The sequence below is a fragment of the Anomaloglossus baeobatrachus genome, chromosome 5 (assembly GCF_048569485.1).
Source record: "Anomaloglossus baeobatrachus isolate aAnoBae1 chromosome 5, aAnoBae1.hap1, whole genome shotgun sequence".
NCBI classification, from domain to species: domain Eukaryota; kingdom Metazoa; phylum Chordata; class Amphibia; order Anura; family Aromobatidae; genus Anomaloglossus; species Anomaloglossus baeobatrachus.
Genome location: NC_134357.1, coordinates 542,553,420 through 542,579,583, shown reverse-complemented (window position 1 = coordinate 542,579,583; position 26,164 = coordinate 542,553,420). Strand labels below are relative to the sequence as shown.

General features: G+C 45.2%; 1 protein-coding gene across 3 annotated transcripts; it reads right to left on the bottom strand.

Moving 5' to 3' along the window:
* Nucleotides 1–1,529: 1,529 nt before the first annotated feature.
* Nucleotides 1,530–25,607, bottom strand: LOC142312213 (uncharacterized). Of its 3 annotated transcripts, XM_075351116.1 has the most exons (8): nt 25,409–25,441; nt 14,921–14,996; nt 13,934–14,077; nt 13,625–13,804; nt 13,420–13,543; nt 13,243–13,340; nt 11,811–11,901; nt 1,530–3,104 (listed from the first exon to the last, which is right to left on the bottom strand). In XM_075351116.1, exons 2-8 carry the CDS (start codon nt 14,981–14,983, stop codon nt 1,903–1,905), a joined length of 1,902 nt encoding a protein of 633 aa, XP_075207231.1. In that variant the 5' UTR covers nt 14,984–14,996; nt 25,409–25,441; the 3' UTR covers nt 1,530–1,902. The 3 variants fall into 3 exon arrangements, with proteins under 3 accessions (XP_075207231.1, XP_075207234.1, XP_075207232.1); XM_075351119.1 differs by lacking the exons at nt 14,921–14,996; nt 25,409–25,441 and adding an exon at nt 25,559–25,607; XM_075351117.1 differs by lacking the exon at nt 25,409–25,441 and having other exon boundaries at nt 14,921–15,226.
* Nucleotides 25,608–26,164: the final 557 nt, after the last annotated feature.

The following is a 26,164-nucleotide window of genomic DNA, read 5'->3' as shown; positions in this document are numbered from 1 at the left end:
CCGGTCCGGTACCGCCGGGCCACCACCCGTCCACGGTTCTTACGGTTAGCTCCAATAAGCCACTCCTGCAGACGGTCACCACCGTCTGCCAACCTTGCTGATCCGTCCGGGCCACACACCCGGACCAACTTCAGTCTGCTCTACTACCATTTTCCTTCCTTCCACTTTCCACTCTCAAACTGATCTGTCTGCTTTTCTCGCCTCCAGGACTGTGAACTCCTCGGTGGGCGGGGCCAACCGCCTGGCCCACCCCCCCTGGTGTGGACATCAGCCCCAGGAGGAAGGCAACAAGGGTTTGTGTCTGACTTCGGTGTGCCTGACCGGGAGTGTGGGTCGTGTGGGTGTTGTCCTCTGTGGCCCCTGGCTTGTCCAGGGCGCCACAATAGCTCTATTACCATGATTAGGCAGTGCACACAGGAAGGAGGGGAGGGAACAGTTCTGGTGGAGATCTGAGGGGAGGGAACAGTTTGGGTGGAGCTCAGAGTGGGTGTGAGATTGATTGCTAGTTACTGCAAAGGATTATGGAAGTTGTAGTAACTGAACCCAGGAAGTCAAGAGAGCAATTAACTCAATCAGAGCTGGAGCCAGAAATGAGGATGTGCTGCTAGAGCTCAATAAAAGGTAATATTGCTAAAATAACATGATCGATGTGTGGAGAGGCACATATTAGCAAGATTTTTGAGAAAAAAAAAACAGTTTTGGTAACTGGACAACTTCTTTAAGGAAAAAATATAAATTGTCTTTAAGAATTTCAAAGTATCTTCTAACATGGAACGACCCTGAGTTTAGACAAGGTAAGGAGAATAAACTATTCTAGGAATGGTGGACAAGAGGGATCCACAAAGTTGGCCATCTCTTGCATAACTTAGAGGCAAGATGGTTGAGGTGGGAGGAGATAATCGACAAATACGGCCTTAGCCCCAACCAAGTTATTCAATGTGAGCAAATAATACATTCCTTCCTAAATGTACTAAAAGACATTAGTCAGGAAATAGGGCAGAATAATTTTGATAACCTTCTGGCACAATACATGGCCTCCCCCTCGATTTCGTCCCTGTATACTATAATGATAAAGGATTTGCCCACCCAGACATATTTTTTAAGCATTCGGAAAAACAACTCAACGACCCGGACATTGGGACTAAAATAAAGGATGGGTGGAATGTAATACAAAAGCATGTTCTTAACGAACAACGACCTTCCAGTTACCCCTCTTAAACCAGACAGGGTCACTCAATGCCCAAAATGCAAAACTCCCTTTACTGATTTGTTACATGGCTTATGGTCATGCCCACAGTCAACAGAATTTTGAGAGGCGATCACAATGTATTGAAACTATATGGTTCCTCCAGCTCACTCTAACGCATACCTTGGTTCTGTTTCATTATTGTTTGAAAAATAACGAGACAACGAATGGCAGACGTTTTCCGCCTCGTCCATTGGCTGGATCCTACTAATCCTTCGCTTAACAAATTCTTAGAACAAATGAAACATTTATATCTAAATATTTAAAAAATTGGAAGGCCTTTATTGAAACATATTGTACTGCAGATGAGATTCTTCACATAGTCACACCTTTTAAAGATTCAACATGTTACCACATGGAGAAGTTGAGTGGATCACTAGGGAAACTGGAGATTGATGCCTCTTAGGTTAAAACTTTGTTTTATTATGGAATGACTTGGTGAGATGTATATTTCAGCATATGCATAGATACTTTCTGGAAATTACTACATTGTTGAATTTATATGTTTGTAAAATGTTTGGAAATTTTGGTTTATTGGATCAATACTTGTACCGCTATTTTCTAAAAACCCAATAAAAATATATATTTAAAAAAAAAAAAGGATTTTCCCCTCTGTGCATTGTTTGATGTTTAACAAGATGTGATTTTGGTGCAAATCATTTCCCACAGTTTGTACATGAAAAAGGCTTCTCCCCTATGTGAGTCTTTTGATGACTAACAAGATACGATTTCATTATAAAACATTTTCCACATTCTGAACATGAATATGGCTTCACCCCTGTGTGAGTTCTCTGGTGTGTAATAAGATGTGATTTCTGCACAAAACATTTCTCACATTCTGAACATGAAAATGGCTTTTCCCCTGTGTGAGTCCTCTGGTGTGCAACAAGAACGGACTTATCTCCATAACATTTCCCACATACTGAACATGAAAAAGGCTTCTCCCCTGTGTGTGTTCTCTGATGTGTAACAAGAACTGATTTCTTTAGAAAACATTTCCCACATTCTGAACATGAAAAAGGCTTTTCCCCTGTGTGAGTTTTCTGGTGTATAACAAGAACTGATTTCAGTACAAAACATTTCCCACATTCTGAACATGAAAAAGGCTTCTCCCCTGAATGACTTGTCTTGTGGTTAACAAGATGTGTTTTTTGTGCAAAACATTTCCCACATTCTGAACATGAGTATGGCTTCTCCCCTGTGTGAGTTCTCTGGTGTGTAATAAGACCTGTTTTACCTCCATAACATTTCCCACATATTGAACATGAAAAAGGCTTCTCCCCTGTGTGAGTTCTCTGGTGTGTAACAAGAACTGATTTCCGTACAAAACATTTCCCACATTCTGAACATGAAAAAGGCTTCTCCCCTGTGTGAGTTTTCTGGTGTGTAACAAGAACTGATTTCTGTACAAAACATTTCCCACACACTGAACATGAAAAAGGCTTATCCCCTGTGTGAGTTCTCTCATGTGTAACCAGACGTGATTTCTGATTAAAGTATTTCCCACACATGGTACAAGAAAATCTCTTCTTCTCCTCTGTGTAAATTTTTTGATGTTGAACAAAAGAAGTTTTGAGGAGAAAATTATTTCCATATTCTGAATGTGAAATTGACTTCTTTGCTTTAAGAGTTTGTTTTTTAATGCCTCTTTTGTGACTTCTATTTTTCTTAGTCGTCTGTATTGAATCAGAAGAGAGGACCCGTTTCATAGGATTAGATGATAGATCTTTACTGTGAAGAGATGATGGTGTATCTGGAGACATGTCATTCACTTTAGTTGTATCCTGTATGATCTCAAAGTCATCTGATTTAAAAAGTGAATATCTCAGTTCTCTCTCTGATCTCTTGTCACCGTCTTCTGCCAAGAATAAAATCAATTATTATTTTTTAACAAAATATTGAAATGTATATTATTGAACAATTTCACTTAAAATATCGATAGAAATAACTTATGTAGCAATATTAAATTATTCACTAAAGACAACGACAGTTTAGTCTTAATAGAAGACCTCATAGGATGAACCAGTAGAGTGTGGTGTTTAACTGTTTGTTCATTTTGCCTCCAAAATATTGTAATATGAAGCTATGAAAAAATATTTTGTAGGTAAAAAGGTTACCAATAACAACATATACTCATATTGCAAAAAACAATCCCCTACTCAAGTACATCATCTCTCAATCAGAGGGTTTCTACATTATTAGTAACCCAGAGGCCCAAACTTTGCATTTTGCCCAAATCACATTTTTAAATCGGATAGTTTTACTACCATTTTCCAACAACATAGATATATACAAGGAAAGCAACACTAATTCCCACCATCCCCTCTCCCCGTAATATCCTTCACATCAGGCACCTCGGTTTCTAGGTCATATGAAAAGGCTCGTTAAAGGGCCACTTTTGACTTTTAAAATTGCTACTTCCAATAGGTGGCACTAGAGTTCATCTCCTTCCTCCGTGAAGAGATAATTCGAATATTACCCAGAGGAGCATTGCAGCTATAAGACTCCTCACCACTGACAGCCAGATTGGTGTGTCAGTCTTCGCAAGGAGAAAAATTTTCCACTTAGATCTCAAAAAACAAGCACTCTACACATTACATAAACTTGGGTCAACCAATGCAATTTTACCACATTTCCAATGGCTTCACGTTAGATTAATGACTCCTCTCCCACCCTAAATTCTTAAATAAAATCCCTACGCTGACTTCTTTCAGATTCTAATAGATTTATGACTTTACATCCGTAAACTCCTGTTTATTTTATGTCACCCCAGTATACTCTCTCTTCGCAGGTATGTGCACTCCTTCTCTGTACTCTATTATGTAACTTATAAGTGTATTCTATCCGTAAGTAAAAAAAAAAAAAAAATTGAGAGATGCCAATCCCGGAGAGTTCAGCCATGCGTCCCAAATCTTTTCATATAAGAGGTCTGCCTTTCTTAAGGTACTGTATTTTTTGTTTTAGAAGACGCACTGGGTTATAAAATGGATCCCAAATTTAGAGATAAAAAAATTAAATAAATAAATTAGGGTCCTTCTTATTTATACTCCAGTGGTGTCTTACCGGATGAGGGGTGGCAGCGATGGTGGAGCGGAGTCACAGGAGGCAGGGGCAGTGATGGAGTAAGGTGATACTGCAGACGCTGCGGTTGGGGCTGTGCTGGCAGCAGTGGGGTCTGTGCTGGCTGAGTGGAGCAGGCCAGTGCAGCGGGTGCTCAGTCGGTGGTACGGATTTCAAAGAAATGGCGCCCAGAGCGGTGCATGCGCAGATTTAGCTCTCAGCTCATTGAGAAGCCGACATCTCACCTGCACACGCGCCACCTCCTGGCCTCATTTTCCTTAAGTCCACTGCTTGATGGTCAACGTGCCGGAGGCAGCACATGCACAGATGAGATCTTGAGCCGAAACCTCCATCTGCACACATGCCGACTCTGGGCGCCATCATTTGAAGCCAGAGCATTTGGGACATCCACCGCACCGCCCTGCTCTACACAGCCAGCCGCCTGCGCAGCTAGACAAACAGCCGCCCACACAGCCTCCACTGCAGCCAGCACAGTGCCAATTCTCCACCTCCCGGTAAGTTATATTCAGATTTTAAGATGCACCCCTCATTTTCCTCTCAATTGTTTGGGAGGAAAAGTGCGTCTTATAATCCGCAAAAATACGGTATTATGGTATACATTTTTTTACAATGAAATAATTTCACTTAATGATGAACTCCCCCTCGTGCAGGTGGGTTACTCATCCAATGTGCAGCAATCAACTTTCTAGCAGCATACAAGATGCCAGCAATTATTTTCCCATACTCATCCACAAATGTTTCCTCCACATATCCTAGAAGACATATGATGGGGGAGACACTGGGTTGAGACCCTATTACTAAGGGGATTATATTTAAGACCATTGTCCAAAATGTTTGTAAACGAGGAGAACTAGGCCGGAGAATATGGAGAACTGGGTCGACTTCTCTGTCAGCTACTGGCTCTAGGGTTGTTGTATGATTCTTTTTCACAAGGTACTCTCTTAGATCCCCTCCACATTTCCATTGTCAATGACCTGTAGCCAAAATGAATTGAACTTTCAAGCGGATCTATTATACATAGAAGGGTAGGTCAAACATGTCCAGGGTCACACAGATAGGTGAGTGATCAGACAACACTCTAAATAGATATACAAAATCCGAGATCAATCCCTGCATCTCATCTTTCCAAGTGCCAGATCAATTTTCGACAAAGAAGAAAATGTAGTGGAGAAATAAAATATTGATACAGATCTGGGTAACGGTCTCTCCAGTGGTCTAAAACAATTTGTTACCAGGTTTTTGCTCTCCCATCTGACAGCATAATGTGGAGACAGAGACACTGATTCCAGCGATGTGTCACTTACTGAGCTGTTCTGATAAAATCAATGTTTTCTCTGCTGCAGATCTAGCAGTTATACAGAGATCATAAATATGCTGGACTACTTGGCAACAGGATAAGTAGTCCTCTAATGATAAAATCACTGTTTAATCAGCTGTAGATTATCAAAACTACACAGTAGCAGCCCAGTAAGTGACACCCCGCTGGAATCTGGATCTGTGCCCTTACGTTATGCTGCTCTCAGATTAGGCGGCAAAAACCTGGTGACAGATTCCCTTTAAGGCCAGTTGTTTAAGGAGATGACCAAAAGGGGTAAACCCCCTCATCCTATTAAGAATTTGAATAGTACCGTATTTTTCGGACTATAAGACACACCGGACGATAAGACGCACCCTGGTTTAAGAGGAGGAAAATAAAATTTTAACCAAAAAATGTGGTCATGACATACTGTTATGGGGCGAGCATCTGCTGCTGACACTGTTATGGGGGTAATGTCCCCAAATTCTCTACTAATGTACCCCATCCTGGTAATGATCCTCCTGCCTTGTATATGATCCTGCTCATATACCCCCATCCTGCTCATATACCCCCATCCATCCTGCTCATATAACCCATCCATCCTGCTCATATACCCCCATCCTGCTCATATACCCCATCCTGCTCATATAACTCGATCCGGCTCATAATATACCCCCATCCTGCTCATAATATATCCCCATCCTGGTATATGGCCTGTATCCTATGGCACAGAAAAAAAAAATGTTTATACTCACCTTTCCTCACTCCCTGCAGCACCGATCATTTTCCTCTCTGTCTCAGCTGCAGTGCCGCTGAGTGGAGCCGTCACCGTGTGTGGAGCCGTTACCGTTGTCTGCAGCATCGCGATGTCTTCCTGTCTGTGCCGGTCAGCTGATCTGTGTGGACACTAGCGGCACGCACAGCAATGACGTCATCGCTGTGCTCATCGCTCTCTACACAGATCAGCTGACCGGCCCAGCCAGGAAGACATCGCGATGCTGCAGGGGGACGGCTCCAAACACGGTGACGGGTGAGTACACTGATTCACTGCACCCCGCGCTGATAATGATGCACGGGGGTAGTGAATGCAGCCGCACATGATCACTCCAGGCTGTAGTTGCCAGGGGTGATCATGCGGGCCGGCTGTTAATTATGCGCGCACCCCCCGGCTCATCCCCCCGCCCATCATCCCGCCCACCTGTCAGTGCTGGCTTCTGCGCTGAGAGATGATGGGCGGGAGTATGGGCGTGCATATGAAATGAGCGGGCCCACGTGGTCACGGCAGGCTGCTACAGCTTGTTCGTCCCCCCGATGACCCGCTCCACCACAGCACCCTCATTCCCGGCCGCAGCCCTATATTCAGACCATAAGACACACACCCCACTTTCCCCCAACATTTGGAGGAAAAAAAGTGTGTCTTATGGTCCGAAAAATACGGTAACTCTCTCCAAAAGGAGAAAGTGTGCGTACATATTCCTGTTTCAGAGTTAAGGGTGCTTTACACACTGCGACATCGCTAACGATATATCGTCGGGGTCACGTCGTTAGTGACGCACATTCGGCGCCGTTAGCGACATCACAGCGTGTGACACCAATGAGCGTACGATCAACGAGCGCAAAAACTTGAAAAATCGTTGCTCGTTGACACGTCGTTCATTTCCCAAATATCTCAATGTAGCACGATGCTAGGAAAAATATCCCTCCAAAATGTTTTAAATATTCTCTTTAGCCAGAGTGGATCATAATTGCTTACAGCATGAAAAAATTATTAAAATATAACTTTTAATAGTACTTACTAAAATGATATACAATCAAGATAAAAACGTGAATATAAAATGTACTCCCTGATTCTAGGTCACCATGCTCAAATGGACCAAAGAATCAGGTACAACGCACACAAAAAACTTCCTCTCTAGGTCAGGCTAGTTGCCACAATACCTCACATCTCTCAAAAGACAGTCATCACAGGGAACCGCCCTCCACAATCTATCTTAGAGATTTAACAATTTTATGAGGAAAATTGGTGATATAAAAAACCATTATTTATACATATGTCATTTTTTTACCATAAATGACCATTGTAAAAATGGAATAATCTCACCACACGGTGGGCTTAATCAAAGTTTCATCAAATTTCCATTGGACGTGGAGAAATACTGATAACCCTCCTTGGCTATCTTATTGCTCCATCCTCCAGGTAATGAACCAGGCAGATATCATGCAACTCCCAACGCGTTTCTTTCACTTCAAAGTCATCAGGGGAGCCTGTGTTGCTTAGAATCTGCACATCTAGATTATCACCACTCAATTCCACATAGTGGCCTTTTCAACAATAATAAGTGCCCACAACGGACATAACGTGTCCACAGACATTCATATTCATACTGTGCCGCCTGCGAGTCTGTTGATTACGGAACTCAATTCCCTCAATATTCTTGGATGAATGCCATCTGTCCCTGGGGATTTGGGGATTTGTCAATGTTTAATTTACTCAGACGTAGGTGTACTTCTTCTTGTGTTGAATTAATTATATCGGGTGGTGAACTTTGATTTTTCACTTGTTGAATGATCCCTGGAACAGTCTTGTTCCCTGGTGAACACGGATGAGAAGTGCCTGTTTAATATCTCAGTCTTTTGTTTGTCCTCTATAACTAACTTGTTATTATATTTTAAGGGGCCAATACTATCCTTTGTTTTCCTTTTGGCATTAATGTATTTATAAAAGATTTTGGGATTTATTTTAATGTCATTGGCGATTTTTGTTTCAGTAGCTAATTTTGCTTGCTTGATTCCTTCATACTTCTGAAATGTTATTTCTGTATTCTCAGCCTTTAAGATTTTAAACGCCCTTTGTTTTTTTATACTTTGTACAGTCTTATTTATCCATAGTGGTTTCGTTTTATTCCTGGACATTTTATTACCAGAGGGTATACGTTTTTTACAGGACTCTAGTCCGTTATTCCTGCGTTATTCCCGAGTTATTTCGCGTTTTCGGGACATAGTGTACATCCCTGCCCTGCGTTTTGCAGGGAAGTGATGTCACTAGGACAGGAAGAGGAAGAAGAAGAGAAAAAAAAGCGTGTGCTCCGCTGTATTTTTACCTTCCAGCCGGGTAAACACACAGCGGTGGCCCGGTATTCTCAGGAAGGAAAGGGCGAGGGACAGGGTTAATGCCCCTTCTCCTCCTGCAGCCGAGAATCTCAGCCGCAGCTGCCCCGGGACTGTCGCATCCATTATGCGACAGTCCCGGAGTGTCCCCGGCTCTTCCAGATGCCGTGATGCGGTGGCCATCCAGGTAATAAGGAGTTAACGGCAACCAATAGCTGCCGCTAAGTCCAAGATTAGTAATGGCAGTGTCTATGACACGCCGTCACTAATTTGAAAGTGAAAGTAAAGAAATACACACACACACACACCGAAAAATCCTTTATTTTGAATAAAAGACAAAAAGCTCCTCTTTGTCCAGTTTATTAACCCCTTCCAAACACACAGCTCCGACGTAATCCACAGCGATGTCCCGCGGCGCTTACAGCCCTGCTCCAGCCGCGTGTGACAGTTCTCCACGCAGCCTCGGTCAGGGAGCGAGTGCTGAATGTGACTCCTGAGCGAGGCTGCGGGTAACTACAGGACATTTCTCACGGCCGGTAATGTGAACACATTACCGGCCGCGAGAAGTGCAGTGTGTGTGGGGGGAAACATCATAAATAAAGCTGGAATATCTATCCCTCTATTATCTATCTATCTGTCTGTCTATCTATCTTTGATTCTGTCTATCTGTCTATCTATCTATCTGTCTATCTATCCTTCTATTATCTATATATCTATTCCCCTAAATATCTATTATCTCTCTATATCTATCTATCTATTCCCCTAAATATCTCTATCTATCTATCTATCTATCTATCTATCTATCTATATCTATCTATCCCTCTATTATCTATCTATCTATCTATCTATCTATCTATCTATTCCCCTAAATATCTATTATCTATCTATACCTATCTATCAATCCATCTATCCCTCTATCTATCTATCATCTATCTATCTCTGTATTATCTATTTTTTTTTTCATTTTCAACATGCTTTATTGCTGTAAAGGCATTAAAAAACGCAGGGACCAACCTGAAAAAACGCACCGAAAACGCACCTGCGTTATTGGTGCGTTTTTTAACGCAAGTGCGCTAATCCTTCACTCTCAAGAAATTTCTTAAGAAAAATAATTTTTCTAGTGTGAACATAGCCTTAAGCTCTTCCCTTAATTTGTTGAAATCAGCTTTCCTAAAATTCCAGGTTTTACCATTTCCCATTTGAAATGTTCTATTGAATATTACTTTGAAGCTTACCATATTATGATCGCTGGTGCCCAAGGGCTCTTGGACCTGTAGATCTGAAATTGTATCTGGTCTATTTGACAGTACCAGATCTAGCAAATTATCTCCTTTCGTCAGTTCATCTACCATCTGAGAAAGGTAATTGTCTTGACTTGTGGCTAGGAACTTACAGCTTTTAGCATAACCAGAAGATTCTATGTCCCAGTGAATGTCTGGATAGTGGAAATACAAGAATTATAACCAATTCAACAAGCCATAAACACATGGACCCAAAGGAGCTATACTCCACACAGAACTGCAGGGAGTTCCTCAACAATCCACTGAGGGGAAAAATCCCTGGAAGGAAATAAACTGAAACCAACCACAACAAATGACAAACCCAGATAAGCAAAAGAACCAGGCAATAAATAAAGAGCAAGAACTTATCTGGAGTGGATGTGATGTAGAGCAGGATTAAGCAGGCTAGAGATACAAAGAACAACTGACATCCGGCAACTGCCTGCAATCAGACCCGGACTTAAATAAGCAGAGAGTTAGGAAAGGAAACACCCACTGCACAACCCACCTGGTCTCTGTCCAAACCCTTCCTGGCCACCAGAGGGAGCCTCCCAACAGCCAAGACATAACTAACATTCACAACACCGTGGTTGATTTAATATACTTACAGCAGAAAAGAGGGCAGTCAGCAAAGGCCAAAACATCTAATGCACCAACAGAATGCAGACAAACCCCTCAATATGATGGACGTTTCACAGGTGCAAGGTAAATTGCACACTAGTGGCGTGCATAGGGCGCTGCTCAGACTTGCATGCGCATGGTGTCCAGCCAGCAACCTATTACCACGCCCATACTATTAGATACTATTAGATTACTCAAATGCAGCACACAGGGATAGAGACTCCATTATGCACGGCCTGTATTAAGAGGCCTGGCTGCATCCTGTATTAAAATGTGCAAAAAAATATATATCAAATATATAGGTATCAGTTAGTAAATTGGCCAATGTACATAAGCTTGCAATCACCATCACGGATCCTCATGTTTGACCAGAAAAATTCATAATGTGTTAGTGCTCCTCATTTCAGGAGTGATTTTGCAGTACTTTGAAATTACTTAGGATTGAAACATAATGGAGTTTCAGAAGTGGAGTGATGCCCTAAAACCAGAGCCAGAGCCATGAAACACATCTCCTGCAGACGTGAAGCATATTAGAGTCATCAACCACGCACAGCTTACAGATATATCACAGAATCGATGTGATATTTTTTGTGTAGTTTATCGCAATCCTCTTTAAAGTCATTCAGTTTTAAAAGAAATTGAAAAGTCAGGATAAAGGGAAATCTGTTGTTATTGTAGAAAAATTCACACTTGGATCTCACTGCACATTTAATGTTGTTGATCATAAATGCAAAATTTGGCCAGAAAGACTGGACCTGGTCTTGTAGTGATCTTATATCAGCAGCAAAGAAGGGAGAGAAGGTAGATTCATCGAATAAAATATCAGGATTCTAGGAGGGAAACAGCATCAATACCCTCCACTTTCTCTTACAGGCCTATCATAATATTTTTCTTCAAGGGATTTTTCTAAATTGTCAGCACATTCTACATACGCTCTCATTTGATTTTTTTAGTTTACAGGTCAAAGGGCCAGAATCTTCTAATTCCAGGAGGTAGGTAAATCTTCTAGATTGTAAGCTCTATAAAAGAAGGTCTTTCAGTGCCCAAAGTAATTTCAACAATTCCACGTGGAAGAGAATGTTGTGGTCTATGGCCGGACTACACCACCGATAAAAGAGCCACAGCCGGTGACTGAGAAGAATCTGTGACTTCTCTGCATTTAGTGGTTTCTACTCACCTGGGTAGTCATATGTAGGAATCTCCTCCTTACTCTGCTCATCACCCATCACATATGTCTCTGTAGTATTAATATGGGTCAGATCTTCAGCCTGAAAATAAAAGTCACAGACAGATGGAGAAGTCACATCTATGATCAGCTCTAAAGGCTACTTTACACGCAGTGATATCGCTAGCGATGTCGCTAGCGATCGCACCCGCCCCCGTCGTTTGTGCGTCACGGGCAAATTGCTGCCCGTGGCGAACAATATCGGTAGTCCGCGTCAAATACACTTACCTTCCTATCGACATCGCTGTGGCTGGCGAACAATCTCTTTTTTAAGGGCGAGGTTCATGCGGCGTCACAGCGACGCCACACAGCAGGCCACCAATAGAAGCGGAGGGGCGGAGAGCAGCCGGATTTAAGTCACTCCCACCTCGTTGCCGGAGGACGCAGGAACGCTGCTGTTCGTCGTTCCCGGGGTGTCACATGTAGCGATGTGTGCTGCCTCACGAACGACGAACAACCTGCGTCCAGAACGAACAACGATATTTGGAAAATGAACGACGTGTCAGCAATCAATGATTTGGTGAGTGTTTCTGATCGTTAGCGGTCGCTCGTAGGTGTCACACGCAATGACGTCGCTGACGCCGGATGTGCGTAACGAATTTCGTGACCTCGACGAAATATCGTTAGATACGTCGTTGCATGTAAAGCGGCCTAAAGGGTGCTTTACACGCTGCGACATCGCTAGCGATAGCTAGCAAAGTTGTACGCGATAGCACCCGCCCCGTCGTTCGTGCGACATTTGGTGATTGCTGTCGTAGCGAACATTATCGCTACGGCAGCGTCACACGCACATACCTTTTCAGCGACGTCACTGTGACCGCCAAACCCGCCTCCTTCAAGGGGGAGGTGCGTTTGGCGTCATAGCGACGTCACTGCGGCGTCACTAAGCGGCCGCCCAATAGCAGAGGAGGGGCGGAGATGAGCGGCTGGAACATGCCGCCCACCTCCTTCCCTCCTCATTGCCGGTGGACGCAGGTAAGGAGATGTTCGTCGTTCCTGCGGTGTCACACATAGCGATGTGTGACGCTGCAGGAACGACGAACAACCAGCGGCATGCACCACCAACGATATTATGAAAAGGAGCGACGTGTCAACGATCAACGATTTTTGCCGTTTTTTGCGATCGTTGATCGTCACTCCTTGGTGTCACACGCTGCGATGTCGCTAACAGCGCCGGATGTGCATCACTAATGACGTGACCCCGACGATATATCGTTAGCGATGTTGCAGCGTGTAAAGCAGCCTTTAATCCTGCCATCTCCACCGTTCTCATTACACAAGTATAAAACATATAATACTGGTGGATAAAACAAGACTGAGCACAAGACTTTCACAGCCGTCTACACATCATAGGGAGGTTTCATGGCACCTTCTCTGCATCTACCTGATGATCCTGAGGAACATTGGGATTTTCTTGTGTAGAGTCCTGTGGAAGAAGAGGATGGGGACATCTCTCTGGTGTTGTCCTCTTACTGGATAGAACTGGAGGAAACACATACAGGGACTGAATTCATTCATTACATACAGATAAATATAAGCCGTGTGTATTTAGTCCTATTACCTGGTGAAATGAGGGGCTGGGGAACCTCCATCATAACGTCCTTGTACAGATCTTTGTGCCCTTCTAAATACTCCCACTCCTCCATGGAGAAATAGACGGTGACATCCTGACACCTTATAGGAACCTGACACATACAATGATACCGTCATCCCCGATCCCTTCATAGCGTTACTGTATAATGTCCCACCATTCCCAGCAGTGTCACCTCTCCAGTCAGCAGCTCAATCATCTTGTAGGTGAGTTCTAGGATCTTCTGGTCATTGATGTCCTCATGTATCGGGGGGTGAGGTGGAGGCCCCGTGATTGGGCTCAGGGGTCTTCCCCATCCCTCAGACACAGGGGCCTGACAGCGCTCACTAGAGGTCTTCTTCACTACTGTGTAATCCTGGTTATGGAGAGACACAGTAATAAATCTCACTACAGACATTTCCAGAGTCCTCACCTCTCCAGTTCTGTCCATCTGTTATTCCCATAGATAAGAATGATGTAATGTGACGTCATCAGAATCTCTCACCTCTCCAGTAAGCCGGAAGAGGATCTCTAGGGTGAGGTGTAATATCCTCTCCGCCATCTTGTCCCTCTCCATTCTTGATGGGTCAATCAGGAAAATTCTCTTATATAGAAGATCTCCACTGAGAGGATCTGATATTGTAGGGACCTGAATGGGGATATGAAAATGTAACATCATAAAGAATACTGAGTTATAATACAATTACTGAATATAATAAGGGGAAACATCAGGAGATAGAACGTGTTGATGATGTATTCTCTCTTGTCTGATATGGACTGGAATATAAGTTGAATTGCTAATAACTTAATAAGACATCTCTATGCTCCCAATCAATGGCTATGTCGGCCACTGCTCCAGCAACTTATTGGCTGTAGAGACAGGCAGTGACACAAGCAGTGAGGGTATTTTTATTATTTTACAACATTCTATTTATTATCTTTTATGGCTTCCTCACACAAAAGTTTGCTGAAACCTCTCATTTTATAAGGAATTGGTGGACTATATAACATACAGTATGTGAGGGCCTCAAGACAGATGATGTCAGAGAGAAGGATCTGGCATGCTAAAATTAGGAAGCGGATCCGTTTCTTCTCCCTGGAGATAATCCTCCGCTTGAGAAGTCTGCCAACCACTGACCCACAGAAACCACAGGAAATCCCGGCCAAGTAGAATAGTTGTTTGTATGGGCAGTCAGATGAGATAGTCGTCAGTTAAATGATTGTTCAGACAACATTTGTCTTGTGTATGGGGCCGTTAGTTGTACTCTGACAGGCAGGGATAACCGTCAGCACTACAGTAGTGTATTGTATCACCGGAGCAATCAGAGGCTTTTATGTTGTATGATCGCACTAATGAAGATTTGTGAAAAAAAATCTAAACACATTTTTTTACTATGAAATAAAGATTTAGCAGGAGACAAAAAGAACATTCTCCATTCTTGATGAAGAGTCAGAAAGAAAGAGAAAAAAAACATTCATAAATATATAGCACCTGCTGACTGTCCCAGATCCACACTTCCAGACGTGGGAAACTGATCCTGGAGGTCGGTGGCATGTGCCGTGTTCATCTGTATCAAAAATGGGGATAAGTGAGGATTTATTTTTTAGCCGGTAGTGTGGATGGTACCATAGTGGGGGGAGCATTTTGTAGTATCATAAAGTTTGTGAGGGGATGGTGGTACTGTGGGGACGTTATACTGTGTTGGGGTGGGATAACAGTAGTGTGGGAACATTATACTCTGTGCGGGGAGATGGCGGTACTGTGGGAACATTATACTGTGTGTGGGTGGATGGCGGTACTGTAGGAACATTATACTGTGTTGGGGTGGGATGGAGGTACTGTGGGAACATTATACTGTGTGCAGGGGGATGGTGGTACTGTGGGAACATTTTAGTGTGTGGGGGATGGCGGTACTGTGGGAACATTATACTGTGTGTGGGGGGATGGTGGTACTGTGGGAACATTATACTGTGTGTGGGGGTTAGCGGTACTGTGGGAATATTATACTGTGTGAGGGGGGCTGGCAGTACTGTGGGAACATTATACTGTGTGTGGGGGGATGGCGGTACTCTGGGAACATTATACTATGTGTGGGGGGATGGCGGTACTCTGGGAACATTATAATATGTGTGGGGGGATGGCGGTACTGTGGGAACATTATACTGTGTGAGGGGATGATAGTATGGGAACAATATCTGCTGATTTGTACAGAGTATCTGCTGAATTTACATGTCTAAGCAAACTGGATCTGATTTCATAAAAACTTTTGAGCATTTTATGTCTATTTATTAGTGATCGGTGGACCTAACCGGATTATAATAAAAAAAATCTGGTTCCGGCCCTGGATTGATTCCAGATATGTGGTTGGACGCCGGTTCGGATATAAGTCTATGGGGACCAGAATCCAGCTATTAAAAATGGTGGTAGAAGGGATAGCGGGTTAGGGGAAGGTGCACTATAGTTACCGAAACTCCGAGTCAGCTGTAACTGCTCCTGCGGCCACTCATTATCTTCATTGTACATGCACTGCTTTTCCAGGCCACAGGTGGCTGTGATTGGTTGAAGTCAGACACAACACCCCCCTAAGCGGTAGTGTCTGTGATTGGAAGCAGTCAGCTTTGGGAGTCTATCTTGGTATAAAAATATATTAAAAAAAATGTGATGTCCCCCCATATTATGATACCCAGCTTAGATATAGGCCATGGCTACAGGATGTAACTCCAAACCGTGTGCTTAATTGGCTGTGTATCAAAATAAGAGGGACCCCATGTGGCTTTTTTTTTTTTTTTTAAGTATTTAAAGAATTTTAAAAAACACACACAAAAAAACCCCACTGAGTGCGATCCCCCTTCAATTTTAATTCCCAGCCAAGATAAAACCTGACATCTGGGAACTGGTATTCTCAGGCTGGGGAGGCCCATGGTTATTGGGAACCCCCAGCCTACAAATAGCAGCCTGCAACCGCCTAGAATTTTTGTATCCATTAGATGCAATAATCAGAGCGCTTTACCTGGCTCTTCCTGAGTGCCCTAGTGCGGTAGCAATCAGGGTAATAAGGGTTTAATCGCAGCTCACTGCTGCCACCAAGCCCTAGATTAGTAATGGGAAGTGCCTATGAGACGTCCCCATTACTAATCTATATGTGAAAAGAAATAAACACAAACACTGAAAAAATCCTTTATTTGCTATAAAAGACTAAACAACAACACCCTATTTCATTACTTTATTAACGGCCAAAACTATTGGAGGTCTCACAACAAGGGTAAATGTATATATCACCGATTTCCACTAATGAAACATACAGGTAGTCCTCGGGTTACAACGGTCTCGAGTTACATCGTTTCGTGGTTACGACGCTTTATACGACGCTCTAGTCCAGGGCTGTACAGAGGAAAACGAATCTTCTACACGCCATAACACCCTTCATTATGGCTCCCAAACGTAAGCCAGACTCATCTGATACCGGCCCCAGTATCTCCAGCACCTTCTGCAGCTGCCTCCCAAGCTAAGTGTTTGCAGTACTGTACTGTTATTATGGTACAGTACTGTATGAACGTATGGTCCGACTTACATCGAAATTCGGTTTACGACGACGCGTAAGAACGGATCAAAGTCGTAAGTAGAGGACTACCTGTATATATATATACACCTCGGTGCCCTTAATAATAGCACCCCAATAATTCTACCCAACAATAATTCCGCTGCCACCACCGGACGTTCCACAGGTCGTCCGGACACCCGTTACAGATAGCATAAAACCCTTCAGGTTTTTTGGATTCGTATAATCCCCACAAGGTTCCATGACAATTCAGATCTGCTACATCTGAAATTTCAGTGCGCGATCATTGAACATGTCCGCACGCTGTAACTGCAGGCAGAAACTGAGCCACGATCAGCGGTATTGTCACTCAGGTAAGTTGTCGCCACAACTCGAAGTTCCTATGGTCTTCCACCTGTGACAGCAGCTAACCTAACCTGAGGTCAGGTTATCTGCGGTCACAGGTGGAGGACTGTGAGAACATCCAACTGTGACTGCAACTTACCTTAGTCTCGTCACTGCTGATCTTGGGTCAGTCTCTGCCTGCGGTTACATTGTGCGGACATATTCCATGATCACGTGTTGTAATTTCAGATGTAGCAGAGTTGAACTGTCGTGGGACCTCGTGTGGATTACATCGGACCTGCAGGAGTGTTTTGGGGGTTAGTAAAGTGGTGAAAGGGATTTTTTTTTGTCTTTTATTTCAAATAAAGGATTTTTTTGGTGTTTGTGTTTTACTTTCACTTACAGATTAGTAATGGGGGTGGGGGTCTCACAGATATGGTCTGCATTTGGAAGTGTCAGACACGCTATCACACAGCATGGGGGCACGTCTGACTGCAACCAATCACAGATGCCAATGGGCGGAGAAAGCAGTGCATATGCATGAGCCTAATGAGCCACATGATAGTGAATGAGCGGCTGCAGGAGCAGTTACAGCCACGCCAAAACTTCGGTAAGTATAGCGTCGCTTGCTTCATTATTTTTTTCTTTCTTTTTTTTTTTTTGCATTACCCAAGTGCTAGATCTTGATCATAAGCCAGAATTCCTTGAGAACTCCGGGCCCAGATCTGTCACTCGGATAAATTTAAAACTGCATGGATACGGACTTTTCCAGTCCGGGTTCACGCTTCACTACTATTTACTAGTTGAACTGTGCGGTTTTGGTTAATTTTTTTTTTTTTATTACAGACTTCTATCAGAAGCCAGTAAAAGACACATGTATAAAACACACTGTTGCTTTTTTCATTGCAGAATCAAAGGTTTTCTATTTTATTAAAAACACTTCTTCAAACCTCCACTTAAAACACCAAATGATGCAGAAAAACATAAATTACTGCAGTAAAAATACAAAAATCTGAGAAAATTGTTATTGGGTACTTTGGTGCGGACACCTGCAGAAAATGCACTGTAAAAAGTAGCAGAAAACCTAGCATTTACGCTGCATGTGAACTCGGCCTTACAGATGTGTTTGGCAAATTGTTTATTGTCTCACAAAAGATCGTATAGTGAATCTAAATCAGAATGAACAAGTTCTTGCTGCTACAACTATAGCATTTTGCTGTGTGGGGCCAGAAAGAGGCCTAGGACCGAGGGCAAGAAAGAGGCAGAGAGCCGAAAAGGGGCGAAAAAAGGCCGAGGACCGAGGGCAAGAAAGGGGTCGAGGACCAAGGGCAAGAAAGGGGCTGAGGATTGAAAAGGGGCGGGAAGGGGCCGAGGGCCAAAGAGAGGCTGAGGGCTGAAAGGAGCGGAAAAAGGTCGAGGACTGAGTGCAGAAAGGAATAAAAATATAACTCTGGCACACCGGATATGAATATGAGATGTCCAGAATAAAGAGTATGGGAAACTTGCTTTCTTTAGTGATGCTTTAATGTGAAAAAATTAATAACAAAATAGATAGAGTCCACTCAGTCTGACGTTTCAGACTATCAAAAAATTGGCCTTCATCAGGAGAATTATCTATATGAATAAGGCAAAATAAGAGATATTCATATCTAGTAAAAAAAATTGCAAAAGAGGACTGTACAGTCATGGCCAAAAGTTTTGAGAATGACACCAAAATTATATTTTCACATGATCTGTTGCCCTCTGGTTTTTAATTGTGTTTGTCTGATGTTTACATCACATACAGAAATATAATTGCAATCATATTATGAGCACCAAAAGGTTATATTGACAGAATGAGTTAATGCAGCAAGTCAATATTTGCAGTGTTGACCCTTCTTCTTCAGGACCTCTGCATTTCTCCCTGGCATGCTCTCAATCAACTTCTGGACCAAATCCTGACTAATAGCTGTCCATTCTTGCATAAGCAATGCTTGCATTTTGCCAGAATTTGTTGGTTTTTGTTTGTCCACTCGTCTCTTGATGATTGCCCACAAGTTCTCAATGAGATTAAGATCTGGGGAGTTTCCAGGCCATGGACCCAAAATCTCTATGTTTTGTTCCATGAGCCATTTAGTGATCACCTTTGCTTTATGGTAAGGTGCTCCATCATGCTGGAAAAGGCATTCTTGGGTGCCAAACTGCTCTTGGACAGTTGGGAGAAGTTGCTCTTGGAGGACATTCTGGTACCATTCTTTATTCATGGCTGTGTTTTTAGGCAAGACTGTGAGTGAGCCAATTCCTTTGGCTGAGAAGCAACCCCACACATGAATCGTTTCAGGATGCTTAACAGTTGGCATGAGACAAGACTGGTGGTAGGGCTCACCTCTTCTTCTCCTAATAAGCTGTTTTCCAGGTGTCCCAAACAATCCAAAAGGGGATTCATCTGAGAAAATAACTTTACCCCAGTCCTCAGCAGTCCACTCCCTGTACCTTTTGCAGAATATCAGTCGGTCCCTGATGTTTTTTCTGGAGAGAAGCAGCTTCTTTGCTGCCCTCCTTGAAACCAGGTCTTGCTCAAAGAGTCTCCGCCTCACAGTGCGTGCAGAAGCACTCACACCAGCCTGCTGCCATTGCTGAGCTAGCTCGGCACTGCTGGTAGTACGATCCCGCAGCTGAAACAGTTTTAAGATACGGTCCTGGCGTTTGCTGGTTCTTCTTGGGCGCCCTGGAGCCTTTTTGGCAACAATGGAAGCTCTCTCCTTGAAGTTCTTGATGATGCGATAGATTGTTGACTGAGGTGCAATCTTTGTAGCTGCGATACTCTTCCCTGTTAGGCCATTTTTGTGCAGAGCAATGATGGCTGCACGTGTTTCTTTAGAGATAACCATGGTTAACTGAAGAGAAACAATGATACCAAGCACCAGCCTCCTTTTAAAGTGTCCAGTGGTGTCATTCTTACTTACTCATGACTGATTGATCGCCTGTCCTCATCAACACCCACACCTGTGTTAATGGAACAATCACTAAAACAATGTTAGCTGCTCCTTTTAAGGCAGGAATGCAATGATGTTGAAATGTGTTTTGGGGATTAAAGTTCATTTTCTTTGCCAATATTGACTTTGCAAGTAATTGCTGTTAAGCTGATCACTCTTTATGACATTCTGGAGTATATGCAAATTGCCATTAGAAAAACTTAAGCAGTAGACTTTGTAAAAATTAATATTTGTAGCATTCTCAAAACTTTTGGCCATGACTGTAGACCTCTAACCAACATGTAATTGAATAATCTGTATGAGAGCGATTGGTCAGGTATCCGTTTGGAGGCCTATGTGTGGAGACAGGAACCCAGGCAGAGACTGTTCACTCTAGATTAAGATGAGCCAATGGAGAGTCATTGAGATGAGTAAGGACCTATAGAGGCATTAATGAAGCATGGTATGTATCCCACTGTATTGTCAGGATGTAGGTGAGATTTCATGTATATCGTAATTCCAATCCAGTAAACGTAATTATAGTGATGGTCCTTTTCCAAGAGAATATCTCACCAACGGACACGTTATAGAGGCATAACATGCATCGTGCTTTGTACCAAGGTATTGGAAGGGTATAGTGCAGAAATGTCATATGTAATCCAACAGGTACTGTAGAGACAGTGGGGGTCCTCCTATTCGAGGAATGATCTGACAATAGACCTCAGCCGTCAGTAAAGGTTAGGGTGGCAGGGAAAGTCCACTTTTTCTGGAAATGATCACACAATAGATCTCAGCCATTAGTACAAGGTTAGGGAGAACAGGGTAATTCCAAGTGGAACTTCAGGGAATACAAATACTGGGCATTAGTGATGGTGAGGCACATGTAAGGAAGCCTCCTACTGGTCCGTGCAGTCCGTGCTTGTGAGTGAAAGTCTACATATTTGATTGTCCGGTAAGAAGCTTCCTTCAGGAGGCGGAGATCTATTGTGAGATCATTCCTTGAATAACAGGACCCCAACTGTCTCTACAGTACCTGTTGGATTACATACGCCATTTCTGTACTATACCCTTCCAATACCTTGGTACAAAGCAGGTATCCGTGGTGAGATATTCTCTTGGAAAAGGACCCTCACAACGTTTACTGCATTGGAATTATCTTATACATCAGGGATGGGGACCCTCCGGCCCGCGGTCCATATTCGGTCCGCAATGACTTTTTCTGCGGCCCCTGGGCGGATTCCTGGGGACCACAGTGCTGGGGCGGCAGCCGCATCTTGCTGGCTGTTGGCCCTTTAAAACCCCGCACGACGCGTTCAATGCTGAACGCTGTGATTCCTATACCTGATAGACTACATTCCCACGCTAGTACTGGCTACATGAGGACGTACATTATAGGCGGGGTAGGCATGAGGTGCGCTACAATCCAACAGAAGAACAGCGACTGCCTCATCATCCCCCAGGTCCTACCGTGCCGGGCAGTGCTCTCAGTGCCCAGCGGCAGCGCTCTCAGCGCCCGGCAGCAGTGCTCTCAGCGCCCGGCAGCAGCGCTTTCTGTGATCCCAGCCTCCCCCAGTTCTGTAACTGCCTCCAGCCTCCCCCAGGTCTGCCTGTGTCTCCAGCCTCCCTCAGCGCTCTCTGTGGCCCCAGCCTCCCCCAGGTCTGCCTGTGGTCCCAGCCTCCCCCAGATCTGCCTGTGGCCCCAGCCTCCCCCCAGGTCTGTCTGTGCCTCCAACCTCTCCCATCGCTGTGCTCCTAGCATCCCGCAGGTCTGTCTGTGCCTCCAGCCTCTCTCATAGTTCTGTGCCCCCATCACCCTCTGTGCCCAACAGCTTCTCCCATCATTCTCTGTGCCACCAGGGCTGTCTGTGCCCCTCCGCCACCCACCAGGGCTGTCTATGCCCCTCCGGCATCCACCAGGCCTGTTTGTGCCCCTCCGGCATCCACCAGGGCTGTCTGTGCCCCTGCGGCATCCACCAGGGCTGTCTGTGCCCCTGCGGCATCCACCAGGGCTTTCTGTGCCCCTCCGGCATCCACCAGGGCTGTCTGTGCCCCTCCGGCATCCACCAGGGCTGTCTGTGCCCCTCCGGCATCCACCAGGGCTGTCTGTGCCCCTCCGGCATCCACCAGGGCTGTCTGTGCCCCTGCGGCATCCACCAGGGCTGTCTGTGCCCCTCCGGTATCCACCAGGGCTGTCTGTGCCCCTCCGGCATCCACTAGGGCTGTCTGTGCCCCTCCGGCATCCACCAGGGCTGTCTGTGCCCCTCAGGCATCTACCAGGGCTGTCTGTGCCCCTTCGGCATCCACAAGGGCTGTCTGTGCCCCCAGCTATGTACATACCCCCAGCTATATCTGTGCAAACCAGTGATGTCTGTGCCGCCCAGTGATGTATGTACCTCCAGTGATGTCTACGCCTGCTGCTTCCCTAATGATGTATATTCCTCCCAGCCCTCCACAGCAATGTTTATACCCCCCAGCTATGTCTGTGCTCCCCATCAATGATGTATATACCCCCAGTGATGCACGTACCCCCCAGTGATGTCTATGCCCACAGCCACGTCTATGTCCCGCAGCTTTTCTAGTGATATATACTCCTCCCAAGTGATGTGTTTGCCCTCAGCATCTCCTTTGATGTCTATGCCCCCCTGCCTCCTCAGTGATCCATATTCCTCCCAACCCTCCCCTGTGATGTATATACAGCTGTCCCAGCCAACTCAAACCTGAAAAAGCAGTTGTGAAAAGCAACAAGATCAATATCGCCTAATATTACAGCTGCACCAAAGAGTAGAAGCTCCAGCCACCACAGTGAGTTAATTGTTTGACCAAATATAGCAGGGTAATTTTCAAGTTGTGAGTTTTGTGCGGTCCCCGAAGGTTGATAGAAATTTCCAAATGGCCACCGGCAGAAACAAGGTTCCTCACCCTTGGTATACATGAAATCTTCCCTACATCCTGACATACAGTGGGATACATACCACGCTTCATTAACGCCTCTATAGGTCCTTACTCATCTCAATGACTCTCCACTGGCTCATCTTAATCTAGAGTGAACAGTTTCTGCCTGGGTTTCTGTCTCCACACACAGGCCTCAAAACGGATCCCTATGATGTATACCGTAATTCCAATGCAGTAAACGTTGTGAGGGTCCTTTTCCAAGAGAATATCTCACCAACAGACACCTGCTTTGTACCAAGGCATTGGAAGGGTATAGTGCAGAAATGACCTATGTAATCCAACAGGTACTGTAGAGATAGTTGGGGTCCTCTTATTCAAGGAATGATCTCACAATAGATCTCCGCCTCCTGAAGGAAGCTTATTACCGGTCCATGCAGTCCGTAGACTTTCACTCACAAGCACGGACTGCACGGACCAGCAGGAGGCTTCCTTACATGTGCCTCGCCATCACTACAGCCCAGTATTTGTATTCCCTGAAGTTCCACTTGGAATTACCCTGTTCTCCCTAACCTTTTACTGACGGCTGAGATCTATTGTGTGATCATTTCCTGAAAAAGTGGACTCTCACTGCCACCCAAAACCCAAACCTTTACTGACGGCTGAGGTCTATTGTGAGATCATTCCTTGAATAAGAGGACCCCCACTGTCTCTACAGTACCGGTTGGATTACATAGGACATTTCTGCACTATACCCTTCAAATACCTTGGTACAAAGCACAATGCATGTTATGCCTCTATAACGTGTCCGTTGGTGAGATATTCTCTTGGCAAAGGACCATCACTATAATTATGTTTACTGCATTGGAATTACGATATACATGAAATCTCCCCTACATCCTGACATATAGTGGGATACATACCATGCTTCAATAATGCCTCTATAGGTCCTTACTCATCTCAATGACTCTCCGCTGGCTCATCTTAATCTAGAGTGGAAAGTCTCTGCCTGGGTTCCTGTCTCCACATACAGGCCTCCAAATGGATCCCTGACCAATTGCTCTCATACAGATTATTCAATTACATGTTGGTTAGCGGTCTACAGTCCTCTTTTGCAATTTTTTGCTAGATATGAATGTCTCTCATTTTGCCTTATGCATATAGATAAATCTCCTGATGGCCAATTTTTTGATAGGCTGAAACGTCAGACTAAGTGGACTGTATCTGTTTTGTTATTAATTTTTTCACATTAAAGCATCACTAAAGAAAGCAAGTTTCCCATACTCTTTATTCTGGACATCTCATATTCATATCCGGTGTGCCAGAGTTATATTTTTATTGCTACGAGACTTGTTACTTTGGAGCACCCATAATTAGGTGGTTGAGCCAGACTTTCCTATTTATCTAAGTGCAGAAAGGGGCCGAGGACCGAGTACAGAAAGGGGTCGGGGACCGAGGGCAGAAAGGGGCCGAGGACCGAGGGCAGAAAGGGGCCGAGGACCGAGGGCAGAAAGGGGCCGAGGACCGAGGGCAGAAAGGGGCCGAGAACCGAGGGCAGAAAGGGGCCGAAGACTGAGGGCATAAAGGGGCCGAAGACCGAGGGAAGAAATGGTTCGAGGATCGAGGGCAGGAAAGGGTCCGAGGATCGAGGGCAGGAAAGAGTCCAAGGACCGAGGGCAGGGAAGGGTCCGAGGACCGAGGGCAGGGAAGGGTCCGAGGACCGAGGGCAGGAAAGGGTTCGAGGATCGAGGGCAGGAAAGGGTCCAAGGACCGAGGGCAGGAAAGGGTCCGAGGACCGAGGGGAGGAAAGGGTCCGAGAACCGAGGGCAGGAAAGGGTCCGAGGATCGAGGGCAGGAAAGAGTCCAAGGACCGAGGGCAGGGAAGGGTCCGAGGACCGAGGGCAGGAAAGGGTTCGAGGATCGAGGGCAGGAAAGGTTCCAAGGACCGAGGGCAGGAAAGGGTCCGAGGACCGAGGGGAGGAAAGGGTCCGAGAACCGAGGGCAGGAAAGGGTCCGAGGACCCAGGGCAGGAAAGGGTCCGAGGGCAGGAAAGGGTCCGAGGACCGAGGGCAGGAAAGGGTCCGAGGACAGAGGGCAGGAAAGGGTCCGAGGACAGAGGGCAGGAAAGGGTCCGAGGACAGAGGGCAGGAAAGGGTCCGAGGACTGGAGAGGAGCCGAGGACTGAGGGCAGAAAGGGGCCGAGGACTGAGGGCAGAAAGGGGCCGAGGACTGAGGGCAGACGGGTTTCCTCACTTCCGGCCTCTCATAGTTGGGGCGTCTGTATCTATCAGAGAAAAAGGAACAAAAACCTCATGATTCATAGAAATCAGCAAGAGAAAAACACCAAGAAAGTCTCAGAGCTGAAGGGGTTAATGCCCCCAGTAATGGGGAATCTCCACATACCTCCTCCTGCAGAGCCGCACACTAGATATATGGCTGCTCTGTGCTTACAGGACCTGTGATGATGTCACATGGAGGGGAGGAGTTAGGGGTCACATGATCAGCTCCTCAGTGTATGCAGGACTCTGCTGTGCTGGGTGTCATGGTGCTGGATGAGGGGAAGGTTATGTGTGGGGTCAGAAGGGGTTTATAGTGTGGATGTAGCAGAGCCGAGTGGGTACAGTGCGGAGCCGTGTGTGTACGAGGTGTACGGAGCGGAGCCGTGTGTGTACAAGGTGTACGGAGCGGAGCCGTGTGTGTGCGAGGTGTACGGAGCAGAGCCGAGTGTGCACGAGGTGTACGGAGCGGAGCCGTGTGTGTACGAGGTGTACGGAGCAGAGCCGTGTGTGTACGAGGTGTACAGTGCGGAGCCGTGTGTGTATGAGGTGTACGGAGCAGAGCCGAGTGTGTACGACGTGTACGGAGCGGAGCCGTGTGTGTACGAGGTGTACGGAGCAGAGCCGTGTGTGTACAAGGTGTGCAGAGTGCAGCATGTGTACAACGTGTGCGGAGCGGAGCCGCGTGTGTACTTTTACTGAGCAGAGCCATGTACGACGTGTGAGCACTACG